At 40.6% G+C, this 18,293-nt stretch overlaps 2 protein-coding genes and 1 long non-coding RNA gene across 6 annotated transcripts in view; 2 read left to right on the forward strand and 1 right to left on the reverse strand.

Moving 5' to 3' along the window:
• Nucleotides 1–1,746: 1,746 nt before the first annotated feature.
• On the forward strand, nucleotides 1,747–3,370 carry LOC111976157 (uncharacterized). Its single transcript, XR_002878894.3, has 3 exons — nucleotides 1,747–2,049; nucleotides 2,186–2,464; nucleotides 2,672–3,370. It is a non-coding gene; the product is annotated as an uncharacterized lncRNA (long non-coding RNA).
• A 3,724-nt stretch (nucleotides 3,371–7,094) lies between these two features.
• Nucleotides 7,095–9,160, forward strand: LOC111976039 (ubiquitin-ribosomal protein eL40 fusion protein). Its single transcript, XM_024004756.2, has 5 exons — nucleotides 7,095–7,203; nucleotides 7,665–7,776; nucleotides 7,919–8,005; nucleotides 8,478–8,580; nucleotides 8,994–9,160. The coding sequence occupies exons 2-5, from the start codon at nucleotides 7,674–7,676 to the stop codon at nucleotides 9,085–9,087; spliced, it is 387 nt and encodes a 128-aa protein (XP_023860524.1). The 5' UTR covers nucleotides 7,095–7,203; nucleotides 7,665–7,673; the 3' UTR covers nucleotides 9,088–9,160.
• Nucleotides 9,161–10,106: 946 nt separating this feature from the next.
• Nucleotides 10,107–18,293, reverse strand: part of LOC111975883 (homer protein homolog 3-like) — a 47,471-nt gene continuing 39,284 nt past the window's right edge. For all 4 annotated transcript variants that reach the window (XM_070447505.1, XM_070447506.1, XM_024004553.2 and 1 more), the window contains 3 exons: nucleotides 17,282–17,395; nucleotides 14,992–15,072; nucleotides 10,107–14,643 (listed from right to left, as the gene is read on the reverse strand). In XM_070447505.1, the coding sequence (XP_070303606.1) occupies nucleotides 14,458–14,643; nucleotides 14,992–15,072; nucleotides 17,282–17,395 (381 nt within the window). In that variant the 3' untranslated portion in view covers nucleotides 10,107–14,457. The remainder of the gene's footprint in view (nucleotides 14,644–14,991; nucleotides 15,073–17,281; nucleotides 17,396–18,293) is intronic.

Raw genomic sequence — 18,293 nt, forward strand, 5'->3', positions numbered from 1 at the left:
TCAGCTATGTTATTTTAAAAGGGAGTATATTAGTCTGAATGAACTGTTTTGCTGCCAGACAAGGCTCCGCTGATAGCCAGGTGTAACAGTGGTAAGGTGTTGGGACTGCCTTTGGGACTCTGCTGTTGGGACAGGTTTATGTAGACCCTAACAGTTTGTGGGCACGGTTTGTCACTGTTATAGTGCAATTAATGTGTTGTAGTGGCTTTGCTGGCATGCATCCCACTTTTTTTTGCCCTACAAAGATGTGCATGCTAAAATCACCAACAAATGTTTTTTAAAGGCAGTTACCCTTATCAACAGCCAAAGTTTTGATACTTCACACTCGACGTGCACAGTCCGAAAACTTCTGGGTCAAGGTTTTTATCTTATCATGTCAGTGCGATTATCAGGCTTCTTGCACGGTTCCTCTCTAGGCATGCAAGTCACTGGAGGTGATGTGACAGCCAACACACCAAAGCTTAGCCTGGTCCCAGATCTAAATTACGGTGTATAGCCAACTCCTATGGTCATTGTCATGCCTAAGACGTGAATGGTATGACCGATTTGGGACCAGGTTTCCAAATTGTGCCGCATGGGCTTTTATTTCCACATTTATTTGATCATGTGTAGGCAGTCAAGTGTACAAGTTCAGCCAATAGAGGCAAGCAGTTGCTCCATGCTCCATTTGCTCAATAAACAAACAAAGCATTGAATAAAGCATGCATTTCAAGAGGAGTAGGCCTATTTGTTTTTAAAAAACAACGTTGTTTTGTGCCAGAGCTTTTTCCTTGCAAATCCCCAAAATGTCACAAGATGATATACACTGAGTGTACAAACCATTGGGAAAACTTTCCTAATATTGAGTTGCACCCCCTTTTGTCCTCAGAACAGCCTCAGTTTGTCAGGTCATGAACTCCACAAGGTTTTGAAAGCGTTSCACAGGGATGCTGGCCCATGTTGACTCCAATGCTTCCCACAATTGTGTCAAGTTGGCTGGATGTCCTTGACACACTTAAACCGGTGTGCCTGGCACGTACTACCATACCCCGTTCAAAGACACTTAAATATTTTGTCTGGCACATTCACCCTCTGAATGGCARACATACACAATCCATGTCTCAATTGTCTCAAGGCTTAACAATTCTTCTTTAACCTGTCTCCTCCCCTTCTTCTAAACTGATTTGAAGTGGATTTAACAAGTGAAATCAATAAGGGATCATTGCTTTCACCTGGATTCGCCTGGTCAGTCTACGTCATGGAAAGAGAAGGTTTTGCTAATGTTTTGTTTACTCAGTGTAGAGTAAATGCACATGGCTAATGTGGGTCGTCCAGGCAGGTCCTGGAGAGAGGCTTGGCCACAAAAGCCTTCATATGGGTCGTGCTGAAGTGTTGCTCATTGTAGGGAGCGGTGATGTGGCTGAATTTACAGTTTCTCTCAATTGCTAAACACAAAAACTGGTTCTTGGAGCACAAAAAACCATACCCTTATGTCATTCCCCAAAACACACACACATTTCCCATAATTGTAAACACTATTCACCTGTTTCCATACATGTTTCAATATTCTAAACTCTCTGCAAAACCGTACACAAGTGGCCAAATAAATCATTCATTGCACTATATATTCATTCAGCAAACACATGCTCTCAATATAATTAACTCAAGTCATCACAACCTAAACTCAAAGAGCACACCTTTCTCCAGGTGCAAACACTAAGCCTCAAAATTGTTAACACACCAATCAGAATTGCAGGATCAATAAATAGGGCCTAGAGGCATGTCCATGTGCTTTGGAACAATGGATCTTAACAATGCCAAAGTTGCAAGACAACAGAGAGGAAGAGGACAACAACAACAACAACAAAGACAAGTAATCTCTGGTGAAATCCGTGCCACCCTAGTTCATCATGTGCTCCTACATGGGAGGACTATGCGAGAAGCTGGACAGCTTGTGCAACCCATTTTTATTTTATTTTTTACACCTTTATGTTAAGAACAAATTCTTATTTTCAACCTAAGCCGTTACACGGTTGCATCCATTGTCCGTACTTTCAGAAGGGAAAACAGGTATTTTGCCTTGTTACTGTGATACATGTAATGTTGTAGTGCATATAGTCTAAATCTCCACTTTTGTTCTCAGTGTAGTTTTTACCACGGTAATGGATGACCATAGGTCAGTAATGGTCAAATTTCATTTTTGCAGAACTGATAGGCGGCTGTCTATTGGAGGTAGGCGGATACTTCTCACAGCTGAGTAGGAGACTGCCCTGGTGAAWATGGTGATTGCCAATAATGCCATCCGTTTGAGGGAAATTCAAACCCCAATAGTTGAAGACCAGCTAGTCTTCCAAGGAATTGACAGCGTCAGCGTTTCCATCATTGACCAGATCGTTCAGAAGAACCACAAAAAGACAAAGCAGCTGTACCGTGTGCCTTTTGAAAGGAATTCAGAGTTGAGGAGCAATGAATCCAATATGTGCAGGTAATTGCTATACTGTACAGCATTTTGACAGTATGTAGAGTATGGCCCATCTCTCCAGCATATCAATACAGTACCATATAGTAATGTGTTACAGTAACTATAGTAATGTGTTACAGTAACTGCAGTACACAATCTTTCATTCCAGTACTGTAGTACAGTAAAATGTATATATATATATATATATATATTTTTTTTTTACTTCTGTAGAGAATCTTTAAGCTGGATGCCATGGCTGACCCACAGGAGTACATCTTCATCGACGAGGCAGGGTTCAACCTAATAAAAAGGCGCAACAACATTGGTCACCGTGATTTCATACAAGTTCCTGGCCAGAGGGGAGGCAACGTCACCCTATGTGCAGCAATCGTGGCGTCCTCCACCGCCATGTCAAAGTGGGTCCGTACAACACGGCACAACTCCTTCAATTTCTAGATCAGCTGCACAATAACATTCTTCAACAGGAAGGGGAGCCAGGGCAACCAGAGCAAGCCCAATATGTTGTCATTTTGGATAACGTGAGTTTCCATCGGGCTGCTCTGGTTCGCGCCTGGTTCAATGACCATCCCAGGTTCACCGTTCTTTTTCTGCCAGCATATTCCCCATTTCTGAATCCGATTGAGGACTTTTTCTCAGCATGGCGGTGGAGAGTGTATGACCGAAATCCCTACGCACAGCAAAACCTCCTGGAGTCAATGGTGGACACCTGTGGTGATGTGTCTGTGGAGTCTATCCAGGGTTTTCTCAGGCACACAAGGGATTTTRTTRCCCACACTTCCTGGCAAGWGCAAACATAATGTGTGACYTTGATGAGATATTATGGCCTGACCCAGACCTGAGACAAGATGATGAGAACACTGATGCTGAGTAACCTGTACATTTGCTGCATTTGGAAATAAAGCTTTTGGAAATTGGGTATTTTACTGTGCATGGACTCTTCCTTACATGTTTTGTCAGTGTGACATTTCAAAGGTCAGTTTTTTTTAAACCAAAACAGCATATACAGTAGTKTTCCCTTATCTACTAATGTAAGGTATTTATTACAGTACTGTTTTGAATTTCTCGCAAGGGTGTTCCTGAAAGGGTTATCTGGATCGTCAGTGCTGTGATTTTACAAAGTTCCAAATTATTTCTCTGAAAACCTATTCTAAACATTTTGGGAGCAGTGTTTTGAATGAATCCCTCCAGTGTGTAACAAACAGATATGTAGTCTGTGTTTTTGACAGCTTGTGTGTGTTGTCTGAGGGCAAAGTTTGAATTGGGACCCAGATGTTAGATGTTTGTACCGTTGGATTTGAGTTTTTAAAATTGTGTGACGAGAGTTGTTCCAGGAATTGTGTTTAAGCAATTGAGAAACTGTAATTTACAGATGGCAACCTGATCTCAGAACATTTCGTATTATGTATGTAAATCTGAGACACTCCATTTAGTATGATATGTTACGTTTGGAATGGTTACATAAGCCAGATGGTTACTTAAGGCAAAAACAGAAGGGTGGATGGGTAGGCGTATAATATGAACTTCTAGCAAGCTAAAGGTTGTGAGTTCTAATCTCATCACAGACAACTTTGGCATTTTAGCTAATTAGCAACTTTTCAACTGCTTACTACTTTTTAGATACTTTGCAACTACTTATGTCAGCTAACCTTAACCCTTTTAGCTAACCCTTCACCTAACCATAACCTTAACGCCTTTAACCTAACTAGCTAATGTAGTGGAGCTAGCTAACAGCATCAGAGCTATGATATATTTGTAATATTATCATACGTTTTGCCAATCCGTAAGATATTGTTTCGTTTTCCAAATTCGTAAACGTATGTACGTTTCGCAAAATCATAACATATAAATACGAATTGTAATTTGTAAACCTATCATTGAAATGGGGAATGGACATTCCACAAATAATACTTAGCCATACGAATTGTTAAATATACTAAATGTGCTCTGCTTTAAATACAGATTATACCGAATACTTCTGGACCTGTGCCTGGCAGACGAGAGAGGGGAGAGGGAGATGATAAAAGACACTAAGAATAGAACCAATTTGCTGATTGCTTCAACAAAGGGGAACAAAGAGCGTGTCAATCTATTTGTTTCTGCTCTTTGGGGTTTTAAGGCCTGGGTAATCTGTCAATCCCTTTGTGACAACTGCATGATTAAAAGGGGCTTTATAAAATACATTTGACTGTTGATTGACAAAGAAGCTTCGTGTGTACATTATCAGTGTCTTGGGTGTCAACTGGTCTCTGAGAACGTATTAGGTAGCGTGGAGGATGCTGAGGGAGAATGCGCCTCATAGATGGCTGGAACGGGGCAAGAATAAACTGGCATCAAACACGTATTGATACCATTCCGTTCAAGCCCTTACCACGAGCCCGGTCCTCCCAATTAAGGTGCACAACCTCCGTGTGGTACAGTGTTGGGAAGCTACTCAAAGTATGTTTTACTAAACAACCCAATTACTTCACACTGGAAGAAGGTAAGCTATACTAAATAAAAATATAGTTTACTTAACGAAAGTTACTTTCAAAAAGTAGTTCACTACATCCAAACTACTTTGTGAAAAATTCTCATATCTATGTAAATCTAAAATGTTAGACCAAAAATTGCAAAAACAGATCACTCTGGAATCAGATGTTAACAAAATGTGTAATTTAGCCTATTAAACACAAGTTTATTTTAGGCACGCAACATTTTTCAAGTACGAATTAGGCAGGTAGTGTGTAGTTTCAGTAGATAGCTACACCACTACATGATAAAAAAGTAATATACACTACCAAGATTTGAAGTTAGTTCAACTACACATAGCTACTGCAAAGTGTAGTTAAATGACTAGTTCAACTACATGTAGTTGACTACTTCCCAACACTGATGAGGTATTCTCAGATATCTGCATTGCTTAAGCACTGACAACTGCAACACATTTCTGTTCAGCATTACACATCGTGCTGTGTGTGTGTCTAGGGAACATACAGTGAAATGTGCACATAATAAGCCTGAAGAAACATCAGTTTGACCCCCTTATGAAATATTCATTTGCATTAACAATACTGTCCTCTAGTGTTCGTTTACATAACCATAATTGACTTGTCGTTGCTCTCAGCGGTATTGGTTTTCAATTCCAATGGCACAGGAACGTCTGTACAGGAACCTCTGTACCAATTAATGATTTTTATTTTTTATTTCACCTTTATTTAACCAGGTAGGCCAGTTGAGAACAAGTTCTCATTTACAACTGCGACCTGGCCAAGATAAAGCAAAGCAGTGTGACAAAAACAACACAGAGTTACACATGGGATAAACAAACGTGCAGTCAATAACACAATAGAAAATCTGTAGACAGTGTGTGCAAATGCAGAGTATTAAAGTACATTTACACTGAACAAAAATATGTATTTATCTAACCCTAATTGTACCAGGTAAATTGACTGAGAACACAATCTCATTTACAGCAATGAGGGGATGATTTAATTGTCAGATTGGGAATTTAGCCAGAACAATGGGGTTAATACTCCTACTCTTATGATAAGTGCCATGGAATCTTAGTGACCACAGAGAGTCAGGACARCTGTTTAACATCCCATCCGAAAGACATCGCCCTACACAGGGCAATGTCCCAATCACTGACTTGGGGCATTTGGATATTGCCTCCTACTGGCCCTCCACTTCCAGCAGCATCTGGTCTCCCATCCAGGACCAAACCTGCTTAGCTTCAAAGGCAAGCTAGCATTGGGATGCAGTGTGCAATGCTGCTGGCACTATATAAATACAACATGCAACAATTTCAACAACTTTACTGAGTTACAGTTTATAAATCAGTCAATTGAAATAAATTCATTAGGCCCTAATCTATGGATTTCACATTTATTTAACTAGGCAAGTCAGTTAAGAACAAATTCTTATTTTCAATGGCAGCCTGGGTTAACTGCCTTGTTCAGGGGCAGAATGACATATTTTTACCTTGTCAGCTCTTCAGCTGACTTTGGTCGCCAGCTGGACGGTGTTTCCTCCGACACATTGGTGCAGCTGGCTTCTGGGATAAGCAAGCCTCTCCTGACTCCTCTCCTGAGTCCATAGGGGAGTTGCAGTGATGGGACAAGACTGTAACAAGGCAAGCAGCCGGGTGGGTTCAATTAGATATCATAAAAAATAGTATTTTATTCATAATAGCATTTCTGTGGATAACCTTACAATATAAATTTGCCTTGCCTCACGTTCACGTACAGTATCAACGCTGTTTGCATGGCAATTAGGAATATGTTGTTTTGAAACTTAAGAGTTGTTGTGAGAGCATCTTAAATGGAGTTAATGTGACATATTTTCATCCATTACCGTGAACCTGTCTTCCCCATTTCTCCCACCACTGATAAATTCATTATATAGTCAAATAAATTATTAAATAATACACACTTGAGACAGGTATGGTAATATAAATGACCTCATCAGAGAAGTTTACTCAGTCACACCAGAGGGTGGCAGTAAAATGTAATTATCTAACACCTGTTCCAAGCGACTGATCGTTTGTGTTCGTTTGAGGATACAATTTAGTGATACCGGTAGTATATTGCAACTTTATATGATCCTGAAGCTAACTTTCCCCACATTTTGCTGTTAGTAGAGTCAGGATTAATCAAACAGATTTGTGCAAATTAAAAAAGCTGGTGCGAAGCAGAAGAGGATGTGATGTAATATAACTTCCGCCTTGTACAGACTCTTTTCGTTGAGGCTCAGCAAGCAGCCGGGTGGGTTCACATTTTTGTCCATAACCATTTTGGGGAAATTGACTAGAATACGCATTTATAATGTTATAGAAATACACCAGTGTCTGCCCGCTACCATATACGTGTCTCAGTAGCCATTTGGTTATCTCATGTTAGATGTGTAAATATGAGTATTGAAATACGAGCTCCAGCATGTGGCAGAGGCCTTATTAGAAGCACTGGCTGGACCGCAGTTGATGGCTAGCTAATACGTTAGCGAGGTGGTTAGATACTCATTCTTATTGCCGATGGTATAGCCAGCGTGTTCACTATTGTCCTCCAAAGAGATTAATATTCGTTAATGACTGAGTTGTGGACTTCCATAGCATTGTTTGTGGATTTCCATTCTTGGTGCCAGGGAGTAGCAGACTCCGCTAGTTAACAAGCTTCTAAAATAAATCCGCTAACTTGCCACCAACTCGCACCAATTTCTCTCCCAACAGCCTGCCAAGATGCAGATCTTTGTGAAGACGTTGACGGGGAAAACCATCACCCTTGAGGTTGAGCCCAGCGATACTATTGAAAATGTCAAGGCCAAGATCCAGGATAAGGAAGGTATTTTAAGTTTAATTGTAGCTCATTTGTCATACTGTATGGCTGTTTTATTTACATAGGGGAGGTGGATTTTACACTTTGATACTAGCACTGTGTATGAGTGATTTCATTATTGGGTCATCAATGTGCTTTCTATTCTCAGGTATTCCTCCTGACCAGCAGCGTCTGATCTTCGCTGGAAAACAGCTTGAAGATGGTCGCACCTTGTCAGACTACAACATCCAGAAAGGTAAGAGAATGAGTTAATGAGAGCATGTAATGCTGCTCAAAGTTATGAGTTAGCCCTATGTGAAAAGGTACAGGTGCTTTTAAAGACATACTTTGGGGCTCTACTTTTTTAAAACCTGCTTCAGGCTGGATGTGTCAATGTGTAGTTCATACATGCATTATCTATGAGCAGAATTACTGTTTTACCTAAGATAGTTAGAAAGTTCTTTCTGGAAGCTTTGTGTGCTATTTTCTCCCACTTGGGTCAGCCCCCTAAATTATTTTCAGCCAATGAGCTTCAGCCTCTTGCCATTTGAGTGACAGCTAGCAAGATGCACGCACAGCAGAACGAGAGGGCGTACAATGATGTGGTGCACATATCAGTACATGTGATGTAGTACAACATTTTTGGGGACCACTTTTGACTTGTGCATGCTAGTTTCAGAACTACTGGCTAAAAAGTGTACAAAAGTACTATGTTTGTTCCCCTCCAGAGTCCACCCTGCATCTTGTGCTGCGCCTGCGTGGAGGCATCATTGAGCCATCTCTGAGACAGCTGGCCCAGAAGTACAACTGCGACAAAATGATCTGCCGCAAGTAAGTAAACTTAATGCTGTTTTTACAAAATAGTTAAGGTTGGAGCGTTTCTTTAAACTCACCCTTTATTTTTAGTTGTCAATTTACCATTAAGAAACCTAAATGCACATTTGAGATTGAGGTGATGGAAATGCAACATTCAGCAACTGCAGTAATGTTGCTCTGTTAAAGGACAACTTAATTCCCCTTGATGTGAGAGTGTCCCCTTGAATGGATGACTGGACAATGGACCTGTTAATTCTGTTTCACGTCAACCATATCCCACACATTCAGATTTCATAAGTCTGAAAAGACTGGGTAGCTAATCAGTATAATGTATTAGTTCAAATTAACCCATTTGGAGCGCTAGCTGGCAGTGGTTTACACCGCTGGACTACACACTTTGGACAGTTCTGAGCCTTTTTGTGCTGCAGGTGCTACGCTCGCCTCCATCCTCGTGCTGTTAACTGCCGCAAGAAGAAGTGTGGACACACCAGCAACCTGCGCCCCAAGAAGAAGCTGAAGTAAACTGTTTGCTTGGTGCTTTCTGTGGGACATATGCAGAACTGTTATGTAAAATAAACATTTTTTTWAAATGACATTGCCTGGCCTTGATGTAAAGTTAATCCACACTTGAAGGGTCTGAGCTAAAGGACCGTCTGAATTTGATTGATAGTCAGGCCTTCATGAGGGCATGGACAGCTCACAAAAACATTAAAACAAATCAAATAGCCAGACAATTCAAGGTGACTTGCGTACATACTTGTGTGACAAATTAATTGAACCAGCCCCAAATGAAGCTGACAAACGCACAATGGCTGTCTGAATTCACATACATGTGTTTGAAATGGCAGGCATTTTGGGAATGCAGGCATGATTTTTTTCTCTTTTTTTTCTACAATTTAGTGTGCTTTAAATGCCAGTTTAAAATGTCACTAATTTTGGCTTTTAATCTACACAGACAAAAATAAACATTTTCAATAGGGCATAATTTATCGTTTTCACGACTGGGCATAGGCCTACACACTTGGGAGACTGGCCCAGCCAATCAAAATTAGTTTTTCTCCACAAGGGCTTTATTACAAACACTCCTGTTTCATCAGCTGTCCGGGTGGTTGGTCTCAAACAATCCCGCAGGTGAAGAAGCTGGGTGTGGAGGTCTGGGGCTAGCGTGGTTACACGTGGTCTGCGGTTGAGGCAGATCGGACGTACTGCCAAATTCTTTAAAACAACGGAGGTGGCTTATGGTAGAGAAATTAACATTAAATGCTCTGGATATTATTGCAGTCAGAACACTCCAACTTGGGACATCTGTGTTGTGACAAAACTGCTAATTTTAGTGCCATTTTTGGGACCAACACTTTACATGTTGCGTTTATCTGTTCAGTATTTGTTGCACACTTGAAAAAAATTGTTCGACAACAGCTGATCGTTCAGTATGAGGGAATGCACTAAAGGTGGGAATCAACGCAATTGCGCATTAGTTGACACATTCTCAGTAGGCTGATATTTGTTTTTACTGAACAGTATGCAAGCAAGATTTCTGATAAGGCCAACATGTTTGTGCTTGATACACTTGTACACAACCAACAAATAATTTACAAGATAAAGTCATGTAAAAGAGGTGAATAGGAAAGTGCAGTACACAGGATTTTATGGCATTGTAAAGTAGAGCTTGTGTTAAAAACAAATTAAAAAGAAATTGCTGGCAAGTGAAATACTGAGACCCCAAAGCGAAGGAAAATTCATACATCTTAATGACTGATGTGCCTCAATTTTAAAGAGAGCTCTGTAGTTAACTGGCTACTACAATTCATCWAATGCATTGAAAAATAAATGTTTTAGCTAAGTTTGAATTGTATACAAATACTTGCACTACAATTAGTTCCTCATATATTGAAACTTCCATTATTATAAACATGGGTTCCTCCTATGCAGAAAGTAAAGTCAAATCAGGCAAGTGTGATTAAGGACCTGTTTTAATACTGGAAAAATGTATCCTTGTTAAGATAGGCAAATATAAACCACCTGTCCAATAATGTGATTACAAGGATAATCATAGTATTTGGAAGTGCTCAAACACTGACTTGGAGTTCAAAGCAGGTCGCTGAGGTATTTTAAATATTAGTGGTTGTCAATAGTATTAAGAGTATGAGAACACTATTTTAATTACAGAATAATTCCACAGGCATTCCAAGGCAATTATTTTCCATTATAGAAATGTATTGTCCAGTCAGTACAGATTGTGCTTCATCCAGTTATGTGGGTAAGAAAAGTGCATCTTTGGTACTGCATTTTGTATCCTTACTCCAGTTGGATGATCACATTTTGTCAACAGTCTTCTCCTTAAGGTTGTAGATAGGCTAGGAAAACAACCATGTCGATATGACCATGTCCCCCCCCCCCCCCAAAAAAAAAGAATATAGGCATCAAGAAGTACACAGAGCAGGTTGCACTTCCTGATTATCTTTACATAAATTCTTGGATGACAGTCACACTTTTAGGTAGGAGCAGCAGAGACCACGTTTACATGCATACCAATATCCCGTTATTTTTCGGGATACTCAAGTATTCTGTTTTTGAGTTGACGCATATATAAAACTTATCCTGTTTACAATAACCRGAAAAATCTTGTATCCCGGTTTTGAGAAACCCATTTATTTAACTAGGCAAGTCAGTTAAGAACAAATTATTATTTACAATGACGGCCTACTCCGGCCAAATCCTAACCCAGACGACGCTGGGCCAATTGTGGGACTCCCAATCACGGCCGGTTGTGACACCGCCTAGAATCGAACCAGGGTCTGTAGTGACACCTCTAGCACGGAGATGCTGCACCACTCGGGAGCCTGGGATATGCTGATCTTAGACAAGATACTGTGGCATGTTAACATCTTATCACGTTTAGGCCAACTGTTGTTTTTCGAGTTCTGCGCAGGCTCAGTTTCGCATATCATGGGTGTTGTGATGTTTTCCTCTGATTCTCAAACAAATCACTTCAAAAAGTTGGCTACATGCGCAGTTCCATCCACCATAATAATTTGTTTTTCTGATACTCTGCAGGCTACTGGACTGTATAGCCTACTGGCTTAGGATACTTTCACCCCTAATTTAGATATGTTTCTGCTTATAATTTCCAACATTTGGAAGACCATTTGTTTGTCAACTATAGTTCGATACAGTGCATTCGGAAAGTATTCAGACCCCTTCCCCTTTGTTACGTTACGGTCTTATTCTAAAATGGATTCAATTATTTCCCCCCCTCAATCTACACACACAATACCCCATAATGACAAAGCAAAAACATTTTTTTGCAAATTTATACAAAAATAAAAACTGAAATACCTTATTTACATAAGTATTCAGACCCTTTGCTATGAAACTTAAATTGAGCTCAGGTGCATCCTTTTTCCATTGATCATCCTTGAAATGTTTCTACAACTTGGAGTCCACCTGGGGAAAGGTACTAAGAAATGTCTGCAGCGTTGAAAGTCCAAGAACACCGTAACCTCCATCATTCTTAAATGGAAGAAGTTTGGAATCACCAAGACCCTTAGAGCTGGCCACTCAGCCAAACTGAGCAAATCAGGGGAGAAAGAGAAATCAGTGATGTGACCAAGAACCCAATTGTCACTGACAGAGCTACTCTCTGGGGAAGTGAGAGCCTTCCAGAAGGACAACCATTTCTGCAGCCCTCCACCAATCAGACCTTTATGGTAGAGTGGCCAGACGGAAGCCACTGCTCAGTAAAAAGGCACATGACAGCCCACTTGGAATTTTCCAAAAGGTACCTAAAGGACTCAGACCATGAGAAACAAGATTCTCTGGTTTGATGAACTGGGACTGGGAGACTAGTCCGGATAGAGTGAAAGATGAACAGAGCAAAGTACAGAGAGAGCCTTGATGAAAACCTGCTCTAGAGTGCTCAGGACCTGAGACTGAGGCGAAGGTTCACCTTCCAACAGGACAACGACCCTAAGCACACAGCCAAGACAGCGTAAGAGTGGCTTCGGGACAAGTCTCAATGTCCTTGAGTGGCCCGGACTTGAAACCAATCTAACATCACTGGAGAAACCTGAAAATAGCTGTGCAGCGACGCTCCCCATCCAACCTGACAGAGCTTGAGAGGATCTGCAGAGCAGAATGGGAGAAACTCCCCTAATACAGGTGTGCCACGCTTGTAGCGTCATACCCAAGAAGACTCGATGCTGTAGTCAATACAAAAGGTGTTTCAGCAAAGTACAGGGTCTGAATACTGTACAATGTGATAGCCATTTTTTATTTGTAATAAATTTTCCCCAAAATTGTTTTTGCTTTGTCATTATGGGGTATTCTGTAGAATGTAGCATAATTTTATCAATTTGAGAATGTAACAAAATGTGGAGAAAGTCAAGGGGTCTGAATACCTTCCGAATGCACTGTACATGCAGCTTCTCTTTTGTCATAACTTGATGCCCTAGAAGACTAAATAAAGTAATGTTTGCCAGATGAATGCATTAGTAATCTAGTTACCAGTAAAGTTGTCTGTTTTGGGACCTGGGAGAAAACACAATAACTCCAAATCAGTGGGAAAATTGTTCCTGTGGAAAATGTCCAAATGTCATCAATTTGACTGGTTAAGGTTAAATGAAAAGCTGGGAAAACACTTCTGATGAGACTTCAGTTCGTCTCAGGTGCATATTTAGTGTGGTTGAACTACTGTCTGCTTGCATAACAGTGTCAAATATAACATGTTACCCACATATTCACATTTTCTCAAGAGATGCTGAAAGAAAAAAAATCATATTTCTCCACTCCTGTTCCCGAGACAAAATTAATATTTGTTGTATCATTTTACAGTAAGAAATGCATTATTCTGCAGGAGTTAATATTATATTATTCTACGTGTGAGAGGTTATAGGCCGACAGTCAGTGTCCACATTTCAGTTACTATTCCATTAACCCATATGAACTTAAATTAGGAATATTCTATTTAGTCACATGGATACTTGTGAGCGGGATGTCAAAGGTGCATGTAAACAGCTTATCCCGAATAAGACCTTAAGCAGGATATGAGCTTCTATCCGAAATGCATGTAAATGTGGTCATTGTTCAACAGAATTGCAGTTTGTCTACATGAACAAGGTGAGATTACATTACCTACAGAGTACTTGTCAAAAAACTGTATTGCTAATTCAACACTGATTTAACCTTATTTGTACCTATATAATACCAAGAAAAAAATGCCTCAATGCCTAGGTCAGAAGAGAATCTCGATGGTGTGCATGAGTGAAAGTAGAGATACCAGGTTAGCTTTGCATTGAATCAAGTACAGTACATCTTTACTAATAACACTACTTGTGCTTTTAAATCTATTTGTAAAAGGTTGCACATTGGGTAATGCGCATAACTCACATTAATGTACTTGGCAAGGTTCCTCACTGAGCTCATTAAGTTTTGTCATTGAGTACCCTTGGTGATAAACCCTCCGCAGCAACATTTCTGTAGGATTACCAAATAATTATTATGTAAACTGTTAATGTAATACAATACATAAAACAACAGAAGTAAATCTATTATTAATTGTTAATACTGACAAACAGAAACAATAATTTGGCAACTACATTTTTAAGTACAAGTCCAGATTCATTTAAACTTCTTTTAAAAGTTCAAGACCCAACAAAACATTTAGATAAATGGTGTAAACGTCGACTTAACAATTCTCACAGCGACGAAGAAAATAAAATTAGACTGCTCCTATCCATCACCTTGAAAATAACAATGTACCGCTGCAACGGGTGGATCCACGGTTCTACTCTTAACCGCTGTAATAATGTGCTTGAGCAAACATTGTTCCAAAAGAGCTAGCTTCCTTTCCGTCCTTGTTCATCGCCCTCTAAATCCTGTCATCGCGTTGCGCTATTTGTCGATGAGCTTGGCCAAGCTCTGTCGCAGGTCATTCAGGTCGTAGATCTTGACATCCAGGACATCGATGACCCGCTGAACCTCACTCTCCGCCCTATCCCGCTCCTCCAGAGAGGAAGCCAGAGTCTGCTCGGCTCTCTCCACCCGTTGCTCAAGTTCTGCATTCCGTGTCTCCAGATCCTAGAAGGTCCACAAGGTGACAGAGGACTTCGGATCAATTCATGTTAAAGATCTCAATTGCATACTCCTCGCATACTCTCTACTCGTCTCCTTATCAAAACTCATTGAATCCTCTGGCATTCTCATCCAATTTTTTTGAGGAGGAGGCCAGTAGAGAGGATGCGAGGAGTATGTAATTGAGATTCTCCCACTGTCATATCTTTAGATTTTCCCCCTGCTTTTTATCAGACCCTTTAAACTCTCAGAGACCCCCAAGCGGTGCCCGACCCCCTGGCTGAGAATCACTCGTCTTCAGTGTAGTTTGGAAAAGCCAAAAATGCATGTTCTGCCCCAATTCCTAAAACTCACCTGAAGTCTCTGAACCGCCTCTTCCCTCTCTTTCTCTAAATCACGAATATCTGAATTCTTGCTCTGTAGATTGTGGATTTCCTAAAAAAGACAAAGTATATTGAAAGCGTGTGGTTCCTGAGCAATTCCCAAGCAATTAACATCCCATCATGTATAAAAATGCTGGGTATTGACCATTATTTTGGCTACCACAGGACTACAATTCCCCCCATCGACAGGGCACGAATGGTTTTATGAGCATGAAAACAATGTAAACCATATGACATGGCAGTCTCAGTCACCAGATCTCAACCCAATTTAACACTTATGGGAGAGTTTGGAGCGGCGCCTGAGACAGTTTTCCACCACCATCAACAAAATACTATGGAAATGATGGAATTTCTTGTAAAAGAATGGTGTCACATCCCTCCAATAGTTCCAGACACTCGTATAATCTATACCAAGGACTATTAATAAAGTGGCCCAATGCCCTATTAAGACACTTCATGTTGATGTTTCCTTTATTTCGGCAGTTACCTGTAGATATACAATACCAGTCAAATGTTTGGCCACACCTACTCATTCAAGGGTTTCTTTATTTTTACTATTTTCTATAGTGAAGACATCAACACTATGAAATAACACATATAGAATCATGTAATATTCAAAAAAGTGTTAAATCAAAATATATTTTAGATTCTTCAAAGTAGCCACCCTTTGCCTCGATGAAAGCTTTGCACACTCTTGCCATTCTCTCAACCAGCTTCACCTGGAATGCTTTTCCAACACTCTTGGAGTTCCCACATATGCTGAACACTTGTTGACTGCTTTTCCTTCACTCTGCGGTCCAACTCATCCCAAACCATCTAATTTGGGTTGTGGTCGGATGATTGTAGAGGCCAGGTCATCTGATGCAGCAATCCATCACTCTCCTTCTCTATCAAATAGCCCTTACACAGCCTGGAGGTGTGTTTGGTCATTCATCCTGTTGAAAAACAAATGATATTCCCACTAAGCCCAAACCAGATGGGATGGCGTATCGCTGCAGAATGCTGTGGTAGCCATGCTGGTTAAGTGTGCCTTGAATTCTAAATAAAATCACAGACAGTGTCACCAGCAAAGCACCATCACACCTCCTCCATGCTTCACGGTGGGAACCACACATAGGTGAACAGATGATATCCCTACTCTGCGTCTCACAAGGACAAGGAGGTTGGAACCAAAAATGTCAAATTTGGACTTCAGACCAAAGGACAGATTTCCACCGGTCTAATGTCCATTGCTCGTGTTTCTTGGCCCAAGCAAGTATCTTCTTCTTATTAGTGTCCTTTAGTAGTGGTTTCTTTGCAGCAATTTGACCACGAAGGCCTGATTCACGCAGTCTCCTCTAAACAGTTGATGTTGAGATGTGTCTGTTACTTGAACTCTGTGAAGCATTTATTTGGGCTGCAATCTGAGGCTGGTAACTCTAATGAACTTATCCTCTGCAGCAGTAGTAACTCTGGGTCTTCCTTTCCTGTGGCGGTCCTCATGAGAGCCAGTTTCATCAWAGCTCTTGATGGTTTTTGTGACTGCACTTGAAGAAACTTCCAAAGTTCTTTACATTTTCCAGATTGACTGACCTTCATGTCTTAAAGTAATGATGGACTGTCATTTCTCTTTGCTTATTTGAGGTGTTCTTGCCATAATATGGACTTGGTCTTTTACCAAATAGGGCTATCTTTTGTATACCACACCTACCTTGTCACAACACAACTGATTGTCTCAAATGCATTAAGGGATGAAATTCCACAAATTAAATTTTAACAAGGCACACCTGTTAATTGAAATGCATTCCAGGTGACTACCTCATGAAGCTGGTTAAGAGAATGCCAAGAGTGTGCAAAGCTGTCATCAAGGCAAAGGGTGGCTACTTTGAAGAACCTCAAATATAAGATATTTTGATTTGTTTAACACTTTTGGTTACTACATGATTCCATGTGTTATTTCATAGTTTTGATGTCTTCACTATTATTCTACAATGTAGAAAATAGTAAAAAATTAAGAAAAACTCTTGAATGAGTAGGTGTGTCCAAACATTTGACTGGTACTGTACGTAAAGCAATTTCCTTTGAACAAGAGGTGGAATTCAGAGTATGCAAAGCACAGGAAGTGCTCGAAAAATCGGTTTCTTGAGATTCTCAAGTGAAAACCTCAGCTTGTACCTCACCAGTTTCTTTCAACGGTGCCATCTAGACAGCCTAGAAGACTGGCATCTTGAGGCGAGCAGTACCTGGCTGCCTGGAAAGTGTGTCTGAGCCCCGGGTCTCACCTCGTCTTTAGCTTTGAGCAAGGCTTCCAACTCCTCTAACGTCTGGGTCAGCTCATCCCTCGTCTCAGATTCACTGGGACCAGGCCGCCCGCTCTGAGCCTCCAGCTCTGCTACCTGCCAACACACAACACCGGAGAGAATAACAAGTATGGACTTTTTAAATGTTAGTGTACATGCTATTACAGGATTTGTTTTTTTCCATTTATATTTGGACTTTGGCACGTGGAGCGCACAGATTCGCGTCACTTTGTTAGTCAGTATGTGTTACACCTGTGCTGGTTTGTCATCTCGTTTGTGGGAAGGTGTTTCACCTGGGCTGGCCTAGGTAATATTTGAGAGTGGCTTGCCCAGTGCTCCAGTTGTCTTGAGAGATGTGGAGGGTTAACACCTTTAGTTGGCACTCCTCATTTGATTTCTGAAAGAACAATCCTTTATCTGATCTTACCGGTTTTTGTTTTGCTCCACTTTTTGGTTTGCGTCCTGTCTTTAATTTTGTTTGCCTGTTCTTGGGCAAATTTAGTGAAAGCTCATGGTGGGTGTCTTTAGGTCCCAGTTGTTGTTGCTAGTCAACTTTCAGTAAACACCCCCATGAGTGTCTTTCAGTACCCCTCCTAAAACACCCACCTGTTTTGTTTTGGTTGTTGTCAGTGACTCTTTGTTAGTGCGACAATCTTTTTCTTTTTTCTTGCTGGGGAATGTAACAAAATGGGGGCTTGTCTGGGATCTTGTTTCCCATGTGTATAGTAGTCGCTCTAATCACCTACTCAGAAGCTCTGCTGTGCCCAGATATTTGAATGTTCAAAATACACTTTTGTCATAGTTTCTGTCACTGACATCCACCCTGAGACTGTTGGAATCATTTTGAAAGTTGCATAAACACACAGGCTTATAAAATAAAATAAAACATGGACTTTAAGCATTTGTGAAAAACCCTACATGGGAGATGCTAGATAAATATAAAAAGGCAAATCTGCTCGTCATCGCAAAGCATTATGACATCAAAGTTGCACAT

This window comes from Salvelinus sp. IW2-2015, linkage group LG16 (genome assembly GCF_002910315.2).
Source record: "Salvelinus sp. IW2-2015 linkage group LG16, ASM291031v2, whole genome shotgun sequence".
In the NCBI taxonomy this organism is placed as follows: Eukaryota; Metazoa; Chordata; class Actinopteri; order Salmoniformes; family Salmonidae; genus Salvelinus; species Salvelinus sp. IW2-2015.

Bases quoted from the DNA above. Each gene is read 5' to 3' on its own strand.
- LOC111976039 (XM_024004756.2), top strand. From the start codon at position 7,674: ATGCAGATCTTTGTGAAGACGTTGACGGGGAAAACCATCACCCTTGAG. The intron at 8,006-8,477 runs GTAAGAGAATGA...GTTCCCCTCCAG, and splicing joins AGACTACAACATCCAGAAAG to AGTCCACCCTGCATCTTGTG. The intron at 8,581-8,993 runs GTAAGTAAACTT...TTTGTGCTGCAG, and splicing joins GACAAAATGATCTGCCGCAA to GTGCTACGCTCGCCTCCATC.